The sequence below is a fragment of the Manduca sexta genome, chromosome 21 (assembly GCF_014839805.1).
Source record: "Manduca sexta isolate Smith_Timp_Sample1 chromosome 21, JHU_Msex_v1.0, whole genome shotgun sequence".
Classification (NCBI taxonomy): Eukaryota; Metazoa; Arthropoda; class Insecta; order Lepidoptera; family Sphingidae; genus Manduca; species Manduca sexta.
This window is the reverse complement of record NC_051135.1, coordinates 10936436-10947295: the sequence shown is the minus strand read 5'-3', so window position 1 is coordinate 10947295 and position 10860 is coordinate 10936436. Positions and strand designations below refer to the sequence as shown.

At 34.3% G+C, this 10860-nt stretch overlaps 1 protein-coding gene across 3 annotated transcripts; it reads right to left on the bottom strand.

Moving 5' to 3' along the window:
* Positions 1-232: 232 nt before the first annotated feature.
* LOC115440192 lies at positions 233-10153 on the bottom strand. 3 transcript variants are annotated; one of them, XM_037441099.1, is made up of 17 exons: positions 10082-10153; positions 9536-9638; positions 9353-9391; positions 8852-8959; positions 8697-8757; positions 8000-8141; positions 7321-7558; positions 6533-6697; positions 4698-4843; positions 4066-4280; positions 3501-3580; positions 2910-3133; positions 2272-2494; positions 1925-2048; positions 1418-1562; positions 889-1025; positions 233-436 (listed from the first exon to the last, which is right to left on the bottom strand). In XM_037441099.1, the coding sequence occupies exons 4-17, from the start codon at positions 8894-8896 to the stop codon at positions 321-323; spliced, it is 2061 nt and encodes a 686-aa protein (XP_037296996.1). In that variant the 5' UTR covers positions 8897-8959; positions 9353-9391; positions 9536-9638; positions 10082-10153; the 3' UTR covers positions 233-320. The 3 variants fall into 3 exon arrangements, with proteins under 3 accessions (XP_037296996.1, XP_037296997.1, XP_030020260.2); XM_037441100.1 differs by lacking the exon at positions 9353-9391; XM_030164400.2 differs by lacking the exons at positions 9353-9391; positions 9536-9638; positions 10082-10153 and having other exon boundaries at positions 8852-9090.
* Between the last annotated feature and the right edge of the window lie 707 nt (positions 10154-10860).

Below are 10860 nucleotides of genomic sequence, written 5' to 3'. Positions count from 1 at the left end.
TGTCAAAACACCGTTCGACTCATTCCAACTACGCCAACAGTAATTACTCGGTAATGTTGAAAATTAACCAATCAAAATAATACATTTATAAGTATGTTTGCTAAGCTTTATTGTGACTGGTCCTTTTTCACTATGGTTTAGAGTCTAAACCAAGGTCTAAACTTTAGACGGTACCAGTTATCTATAGAAATTGGTCATTAGTCAATATAAAAAGGGTAAAAAAAAACAAATATTACCAATTTAAAAATATGTATATAATATTTAAATAACCTTAAAAAAGCATCGGAACGGAATCACAGATTAAAGGACATCACTCGCTTTTATTGTAATGTAAGTTTATTAATTTGTTTATTGCTAAGGAACGTATATTTCGTACAGTGATACTTTATTTCTTCGCTGACCATTGTAATTTCTGCGGCGTCTTCCGTGGAAGGTTCTGGAATAAAATATTTTTGTTAAGATTATATGCCAGAGAAAAGATTTAATTTTGTTATATTGTTATAAACAAACGTGATACAAAGTCTCAAATACAATTGAATCATAAATATTCGCTTTTAAAAAAATCTACAATAAAACATTTTAAATTTAGTAAGCGTCAAATACAAAGGACGTACGCTTTGTATAGTGACGTCACTGCCATTGCTTTACCGATGTATGAAAGAGACAACATGACAATTTCATTACACAGTCACTATTACTCACATTTAGAAATACAAATTGTTATATGGTATTTCGACCTACTTTTTAGGCTTATTTTTTCAAATGCTATTGAGTGTAAAATTAAGTCCAGCACCTTGCCTACCCTTCAGAGATAGAACGCATATCTATGTACATATGCCATACCTACGCATGTATCAGTTTAGTTATATAAATCTGTTATATTCTTACCTAAATGCTGCCACACTGACGGCGGGAAGACGGGCAGTTGGGACAAAACGAAAACTACTTTGGAATCTCTCTTGATGCCTTTATCAGCTGCTGAATCGTTCCTTCCCATTTCAACGCGATACCAGAACGCGGGTTTTCTGAAATAAGGGAAATCTATAAGAGATGCTCCACATTATACATCTGTTATGAAGGCTTTATAGTGATGCATATGTTTATAGTGGGACTAGGCGACGTCGCCAAAACGTCTTTCTAACGTAATAAAAAAAGGTTTCTTTGACGGTAATAGGAAACATAAAATAAGTTTTGCTTTATATTTTCTATATTTATATATTAAATTCTATATAGTAAACTGCATTCAATTCCATGCAGTTTTGCGAGATGCGTGTACAAACATAGACAGAGAAAAATTCTAAAAACAGTTTTGGATTTTCTCACCCTAATAAAGACCCCATATTGTCTTCAATATAATGTACAGACATCTGCCTGTTACAATTCTATTATATGTATAGATTAAAATTAAAATACTCACTTCAAATGGTCTTGAACTAAATTATTCGCAATAGACATGCTTATTTTTTGCATCGGATCACTCATCAGTTGACCAACAGTTTTAATCGGAGACTTTTCTGATACGTAATGTTCGAGTAGACGCGTTGAGACCGGCTTAAGACTCACTACAAATAAGAGATTTACGACTTAATTGTTTGGTAAAATTGAAAAAAAAAAACTTTACCCTACTTTAGCATTCGGGTAAAAATACAATTACAAGATCTGATCAATGTAATACTTTTTTCATAGTTTTTTCTTCTCCAAGACTACTGTCCTACTATTTTAATTTATTAAATTTCCTACTGGAAATTTAATAAATTAAAAATATTGTAAGTTTCGTTGAATAACAAGTTAATATTATTATAAAACAGGGCGGCATAAATCTTGGGACCACTGAAATATATTACACAATATATTTGAACTATGTTTGAATCAAAGCCCAGTAATAATTTTACAGTACCAAGATAAGAAAAAAAAAATTACTTACCAAAATCAGCTCGAAGGCTCGTTTCAGCGCGATATAAATGCTCCAAACAAACATGGACTTGAGCGAACCTCATCAGAAGGTTTTTCCACGGACTGATGTCTATCTCATCCGTTATTAAAGGAATCTACATATAAATATTACAGATTAAGTTTTCGAGACTGATTAAAGAAAGAAAAAAAAACATACATAAAATATTAAAACATTTTCACAAAGTTTGGCATAACTTTTGTCTATTATCAACATAGCTTACTTTTCCAATTTATTATTGATAACGGTGCACTATTTTGCACCATTTTTGTGCCTTTTTAAATATTACTATATTTCCAAAATTCAACCTTAAATCTTACCTCATTAGCATCTTTCTTTTCGCCAACCAGCCCATGTTTCTTAAGAGAAGCGAAGTCATCGACCGTTAGTTCATTAGGATCATCATCGTAGAACGACTCGCTGTCAAGCCTGATAGAGTTCTCGTTGCCGGTGAGACTCTCGAATGGATTCAGAGTGAAGTCACCGCCAGTCATCGTCATGTCTTGGATCGTTTGGTTTATCTGTTCAACTGATTCGTGTGACCTGATGAAGTAGAATAGCGTTACAGAATTTGATAATTTACAAAAAAAAAAAACATCATAATGATTTCTTATGTTTATGTGAATGTTAGACATCGACACACCGAATGCACGCTTCTTTAAGGGGACATTATGTTGCGGCCCTAGGCGCATAGTGAAACCTCTTGGTGGCCAAATTCACATTGAGGGCAATAAGGGCTCGTGAACATTCCCTGGCCCTCCCCCCTTCGCCTATCCTTATCCTTCCCCCACACTTCCTTCCCAGCTATCCCATCCCAACTTCCTCAAGTACCTTGCAGTAGTTAAGCCAGAGGATCCAGTATCTCATTCGCAGGTCCTCTTGGTATTGACAGCAGGAATACAATTAAAAAAAGCGATGAAAACGCAGCTATAATTATAAACTAAGTTGCTTTAGTTACCTGGCCTCATTAGTCCATATCCCAGCTATGAAGAACGAGTGTTCCAAGAGTGATATCACTCTCGTATACTCCCACGTTGTCTTCTCCACGCCGACTTGAGCGACCAGAGACAAAGCTTGTGGCGGACTTGCGCGCAATTTCTTCAACACTTTCGAAGTTTGCGAGTGACCTCGAGACAGCTTCAGGACCAGTTTGGATAGGTATGTTTTGTTGTTTGCGTCTATCTGTAAATATAAATGTTTTGTGATGTATCTCCATAATCAAGGGTCCAACAACAATGAAATTTATATGGGATCACATGGGAAGTACCAGCTTTCAAATAAAAAGAAGCACCAAAATTGGTTCACCCAGCCAAAAGTTCTGAGGTAAGAAACATAAATAAATATACTGTCGAAATGAGAACCTCTTCCTTTTTTGAAGTCAGTTAAAGATGAAAAACTTCTGGCTTTTATGCACTATAAAATATTGTTACGAACTTTGTAAAATACTTTATATTTTATTTTTAAACTATTATATTCATCAATATAAGGTAGTAGCACCCAAGGTCTATGTCCTACTATGAAGGTGTTAAATAATCAAATATGTATTTACAAAAGGTCGAATTTTTCCTGTAGAAATGAATTTCAAGGCTTGTATTAGCAAATTGATGACTTCTTCAGCTGTCTCACAATCTGTAAACAAAAAATTGCTATTTAAACACTGGCATTTATAATTTCATTTCTCTTTATTTTGTTATAAATGTCATTGTTATATAGAACAATATATTTTATTACACATATTTCAATAGTAATTATAAATATTCAAATGTTCCATAAGAAAGGTATAACAATTCATAAAAAACTAATAAAATTAAAGTTTGAAATATAATTTAGACTATTTACTACATATAAATTTTAATTTCCTATCTGACTGAAATTTGAATTAAGCATGTTCAGGCTGTGGAATGGTTTTTTGCCAGCATACATGTTTCCTTCTTATATCTTGGGGTCTTTCAAATGGAGAGTGAAGAAGCAATAATGCAGGCGAGTATGACTGTGCAGCCCGTCCAGGGATGCTTGTATCTCTACCCTATCTACACTATTTTTGGGCTTCACTTTGCTTACCATCAGGTGTCGTGAAGCCACTTTGCAGAGCCCCATGAAAAAAATGAAGTTACCTCTCAATATATCCCACAGTTTGTAAGTAAAGTCGTTGCTGGACCCCAATCTGTTCATGAGATTCAAGCACTGGTTTAAAGTTGTGGTGTCTTCTGTAATACAGATGCACCCGCCTGCAGGACACTCTGCAGTGTACGCATATGTTTCTGTTTCATTTAACAGTTCATTGAGCCGTTTAGCGTTGTTGGGCTGTGTTGTTCCTGGTATGTTGTTTCTATAAAAAAAATTATAACATTGAAAAAAATATGGGATCATTAGATGATAGCAATCATCTGATTTACTTTATTGATGAGACAAGTTAGAGTTCACCATCATAATCATCAGCTGCATAAACTCCACTGCCGAACATAGGCCTCCCCCAAAGATTTCCAGACGGACCTGTCTTAATTAGATTTCTGCCTACCAGTGGCGAAGGATGAAATTTTCTTTAAGAGAATCTAATATATAAGTACTAATAATATGCATGCGGTCTGCAAATCATTCTAATGATAATTAGATTTTACATTAATATGAAACGGAAGCCGGCAGGAATCTGGTTATATGGACCCCTCCCTTCCTTTCAACCCTTTATAGACCATTCACTACCGCTGCCTATGTTGTTTGTTTTATAGGTGCTATATGTATCTTGCACCTTATTGCAGCTGTTTCCAGATTAACAGATGCGAATCCTGCAGCCGTCATGTCGACTAGGAGTTGATTCATGTTGTGTAAGGCACAGACGGACTTCCAAATAGCATTGCAAGGACTCGCTAGATGGCCAACAATCACTTCTTGTTCCTGAAAATGAAGGAAATTTAAAATATATTTTACTAACTTTTGTCTGCAGCACTCAAGAGTAATGTTCCTATTAGTGAAAAGAAATTCAAGATTGGTTAGGTAGTTCCTAAGATTAGCACATTCAAACAAACAAACTCTACAGATTTATATGTTACTAGCTTTTGCCCGCGGCTCCGCCCGCGTTATAAAGTTTTACAGGCTAAAGTTTTCCGTTATAAAAGTAGTAGGTTCCCGGGAGCCTATGTTCTTCCCAGGGTCTCAAACTGTCTCCATACCAAATTTCATCTTAATACGTTGGGTAGTTTTTGAGTTTAACACGTTCAGGCAGACAGATGCAGCGGGGAACTTTGTTTTATAATATATTTTTTAGAACTTTTTAAGTGAAACAATCCCGTCATACATCGCAACGCAGGCAACGGAAGCTCTCAAAACTCATAATTTTCCCCGTTTTTGCAACAAGTTTCATTACTGCTCCGCTCCTATTGGTCATAGCGTGATGATATATAGCACTCCAGGAACAAAGGGCTATCCAACACAAAAAGATTTTTTCAGTTCAAACCGGTAGTTCCTGAGATTAGCCATTACTGCTCCGCTCCTTTTGGTTATAGCGTGATGATATATAGCTTATAGCGGTCCACAAATAAAGGGCTATCCAACACAAAACGAATTTTTCAGTTGAAACCGGTAGTTCCTGAGATTAGCCATTACTGCTCCGCTCCTATAGGTCATAGCGTGATGATATATAACTTTGAGCACTCCACGAACAAAGGACTATCCAACGCAAAAAGAATTTTTCAGTTTGGACCGGTAGTTCCTGAGATAAGCCATTACTGCTCTGCTCCTATTGGGTATAGCGTGATGATATATAGCCTATAGCACTCCACGAACAAAGGGCTATCTAACGTAAAAATAATTTTTCAGTTTGGACCGGTAGTTCCTGAGATTAGCCATTACTGCCCCGCTCCTATTGGGTATAGCGTGATGATATATAGCCTATAGCACACCGCGAACAAAGGGCTATCCAACGCAAAAAGAATTTTTCAGTTTGGACCGGTAGTTCCTGAGATTAGCCATTACTGCCCCGCTCCTATTGGGTATAGCGTGATGATATATAGCCTATAGCACTCCGCGAACAAAGGGCTATCCAACGCAAAAAGAATTTTTCAGTTTGGACTGGTAGTTCCTGAGATTAGCCATTACTGCTCCGCTCCTATTGGGTATAGCCTATAGCACTCCACGAACAAAGGGCTATCCAACGTAAAAAGAATTTTTCGGTTTGGACCGGTAGTTCCTGAGATTAGCGCGTTCAAACAAACAAACAAACAAACAAACTCTTCAGCTTTATATAATAGTATAGATATTAAATAAACAAATTGTAATGGATATTTTATTTTTAATGAATTATAGATAGTTAAAGATTTGCTTGGAGATTACATCTAACATACTCCAATTAAACATAACATGTATAATATATTCTTTTAAGTACTAACTCGATTAAATAAAAGCTATCTGTCGCTAAATGTAATACAGTAAGTTTGATAAAATTACATGGATATGTCTAGCAGAATTTTCTTATTCTTCTCAAAGCACAAGTGAAAATGTATAAGTGGGCCCCGTGTTTAGCTTTCTAAATAATTAATTATAGCCTAAGACAATGCTGGCTTTGCCCTGAAAAAAAACATAACTTACAAAATGCACTTTGCAGCTTATAAATGGAGTGTGCAGTGTTTTTACAGTCCAATCACATCTCAACTCTGTGACTCCACTATGGGGAGCATTCAGTAATTCTTCAGTATTGTGTGTGCCGTAGGATATACCAGATACCAGATATTTGCAGTCCACCGATACATTGATCTGGAATTTGCATGCATCAAATTAAAGGTTAATGCTGATAAATCTCATAGAATATATTATTTTATTTAAATTGTGGGACAATAAATACATAAACCATATGTTGTCTGATTTACATGTTAAAATTATTTATAATAGAACATTAGAACTGGCTTTTTTATAATAGAACTTGAGTGTTATGTCTGCTTCAAATCCAGATACTAAACAACAATTATTAAGATACGAAAATCAATATCTTGTACAAGTGAAAATATAAGTCATTTCAGTTGTCGAAATAATACTAGTCTTCAGATATTCAAAAAAAATTATAACTGTAAAATGTAGCTAGATATTGTAACATAAATTTTTCGACAACATCCACCTCAGTTTATCCCATACACCATGAAGACTGCTAAGTCTTCAAAACGTCAGGAGAACTTATAATATTTTGATATTTAACATTCATGTAAACATAGGAAATCGATTATCATTTTAGTCTGTTGTATCAATATAATCTTTTAATACCTCATGAATATTGCTACACAGAATGTAACTGAACATGAGAACTTGTAGTTTCCTTACCAAATTTTTTTACAAATTTCTTCAATACTGTGAATTAATATAGTATTTATAAAATCAACGCTTACCATATCACTAGTCAATCTCTCTTGCTCTGCATAATTCTCCAACAATTGATCCACATCAACATCATCCATTCCCATTGCTCCTTCATATGTCACTAAGCCTCTCGCAAAATGATCTCTATCTGGCTGCACCATTAGTAGTAAGGGATGATTATTTTCTGAAGGGTTTGTCACTATCCATAGAGGAAGTGTGTCTTCTGTGGCCTCATGACGGTTCTTGTTGTACAAATTTGCAATTTGCCTGCAATTTAAAAAGAACTGTATAGGCATATAAGTAGGATTCAAAATTTTAGTCCTGCAAAAATATTTAATCAGGAATCAGCTGACCAAGCACCGAAAATAATATAAAAATAACAATAATATCAGCCCTGTTTTAGTACATATATTAGGGCATTCAGTTTTATGTACTGACATAGACCCATCTACATTTGAGAGGAATTGACCTGTAATCCATCATAATTATTGCTGACCTAGTGCAGATTGGCAGAATTTACATACCATCTATATTCTTATAGAAAACTCAGGTATGTAGGTTTCCTTAAATTTTCCATCACCGTTAATGCAAGCAATAATTCATAAAAAATACACAATTCATTATAAGGTGTTTAAGTTATTAGAATTTAATTATACAATGCAAAAACTACCCTAACTTTAAGGGAGGCTGATCTATTTTCTCATATACCTTGCCGTTTCAATATTTATTGGCCCATGTAACACTTCCTCTTTGTTCCACAGCTGGGGTTCATCAGATATTAGTGTGTCATCCAAGATTGTGTGCAAGCTGAGGTCCAGTTTGAGAGGTGATCCAGTGAGCTCCAACTCCTCTGTAACATTTTGATGAATATATGAAAACTATATTATATTCTAGAGTCTAAACTATATTTTTACTGGTGGTAGGTCTATCATATGTCAAAGTCCACCTGGGTAGGTAACACAATGTCTGTTTCTGCTGTTAAGCAGCAGTATGTAGTCACTGTTGTGTTCCGCATTCAAGAACATTGTAGCCAGTGTAACTACTGGGTATAATAGGACTTAACATCTCATGTCTCGGAATGGCGAGCGCAGTGGTATACCAAACAATACTTTGTAGGTAATTCAGTGTTAGATGATGTTTATTCTGTTCATGGGCGGTCGTATCGTTTACCATCAGGCGAATGGTAAACTCGTCATTCAAAGCAATAAAAAGTCAGTTTGCCAGAATTTCAAGGCAGGCGGCCGGTCATGACATGCCACAAAAATGTATTACGATAAAGATATTAGTAGGACTAAGGCTGGTAGATGAAAAAGCGTAGGTACTTTGGATACTGTTAAATAATTTGGTAACATACTTGATCGCTCTATCAAGAAGCACTTGTAATTATTATTTTTATTAAACTCACCTTGTTCGTTTTTGTTATTTCTTGCATGTGTATCGCTTGCAGTATAGGTTGACTGTTTAGTCTAAAAATATTATAACATTTATGAATTAACGACGGTGCATATATAAAACGTAGGTATAAAACACTTTCTGCTTTCATAGAAAATAGAAACTTACTCGTGCATACGCCAAAACGATATCTTTATTATATTTTGCATACATTTCCACATAACTTGGACACTTTTGTTTTTCTACGTACAGTTTAGGATAATTTTCTAACACTGGCTGTAACAATAAATCCATGATTGTTAACTAATACAAAATAAAAACACAAAAAGTAAAAACAATTAAAATTGTTCAAAATTCGTTTTGTGTTCAAAATTCAAACTGAAATTTGACGTTTGTCGCGAGTCAGGACATATTTCGTATGACATTGCCAGATGTAAAATTGACTTTTAGTAAATCATACCAATATTATGCCTATTTTCTTTTTATTTTGAATAATCGTTGTTATTTTTATGTGTTTATATCAAAGTAGAAATGAAAGAACTTCATATTTTTTATTGCCTACAGATGTTGGAATGTAATAAGTACTTACAATAATCCATTAGATGGCGTAAAAAGAATCAAGGTATACATACAAGATGGTGTTGATTATCTTATAATAAAAAAATAAACCTTTTTTAGATGTGACTGCAATAGTTTTTCCCGGATACTCTGCAAATGGATGAAGAAGGGTTGGGTAAGAAGGAAGGTTCCAGGATTTGAGAGGTAAAAAGGGAGAAATTAATTGTAATGTTTAAGGGCCCGTTTAGAGAGCTATATTAAGTACTTATAATAAGTAGTTGTACCTATAAGTACCTGCTATATTGCACTGAACTATAGACCTTGATTATCCAATACCCCTTGTGCATGGGCATTGGGCATGCATTTGGTATGGAGATCGAGTGCACAAGAATTTTCTCTGGAAAAAAAGGAGCAGAGGTGTATAAAAGAATTAATGTTCCTATTCTATGTAGGTATTTATTTTTTTGCAATAAAATAGTTACAGACTGTTTTCACCAAATTAATTTGATAAAAATAAGTTAAGTACTTACTTACTTAAATTTATTTTTTCCCAAGTAAATAAAAAACTTCAGTTCTGTAAGTCTTTAAAAAATAGATAGTTAAATATACCCACTAACTTTAAAAGTTAAGTACAAAGAAAACTAATCTTAAAGCAACAATTTTGTATAAGTAGTTAACTTTGCTACTTACTACCTATATAAACCCTGAAGGCATATCATGTAATTCGAGAAAGGTATGTTTAATCTACGTAAGTAAATAATTTCCATATGCATCTTGGACGTTCAGCCAACAACCAACGATATATTTAGATTAAATAGGTATAGACGTACAAACACTTACCTGTTCATAATTAATTAACGCACGTGTTAATCCAATTAAAGAAAATGTCAAAACCGCAATCGGAAATCTTCATACTATAACTGTGTCAGTTGTTTATAACGTTCCAGCGAAACTGCATCATGAGTGTGGCTGTATATTGTCATCACCTAAACTTATTCAGCGGAAATTATTGTAGATAGTAGGTAAACGGACCATAGTGGAAAAGCGAGAGTTTAGTAAGAAACTAAGATTTTATAATACTGGAGATTTTTTTTAGAATTTCATCATTTTTATATTGTAAATGAGACAGAATTTAAAAACTTAGGTATTCGTCCAATAAAAAAATTGGAGTTCTGAAAATCGGTCCTAAATAATTTACATAAGTTCGTTGAAATCCTCGAATATTGGGACTTGTTGCACTCTCATACGCCAGTTTGGTTCACAAACAAAACAAAATAGCAATAAGGATTGTCTTTCAGTTCGGTGTTGCTTGTTGCGATGCCTGTCTGTAAAGCCTTTGACATCACTTCTGTTTTTTTTCAGCTAAGCTTTGAACTGCGTTAAAAAATGAAATGTCAGACATTTTGATTTTAGACAATAAAGATGCTTGAATTAAATTGTGCCAACTCCTTACTGTTACTGTAGTTTCGCTACAATGAATTTTAATCTGTCTGTCTGTAAAATAAATTAAAAATAATCTAAGCTCCGTCATTCGCTCGGTACTGGAACCCCAGCATGTATTTTAAGGCTAATGTGTAAAGGTTCATTTCTAAAACAGAAGATATTTAACATAGAACCTT

Coding starts and splice junctions, on each gene's coding strand:
- LOC115440192 (XM_030164400.2), bottom strand. CDS start 8,977: ATGGATTTATTGTTACAGCCAGTGTTAGAAAATTATCCTAAACTGTAC. Junction 8,758..8,851: donor TCGTTTTGGCGTATGCACGA/GTAAGTTTCTAT, acceptor TAATATTTTTAG/ACTAAACAGTCAACCTATAC. Junction 6,698..7,320: donor AGAGATTGACTAGTGATATG/GTAAGCGTTGAT, acceptor TGCAAATTCCAG/ATCAATGTATCGGTGGACTG.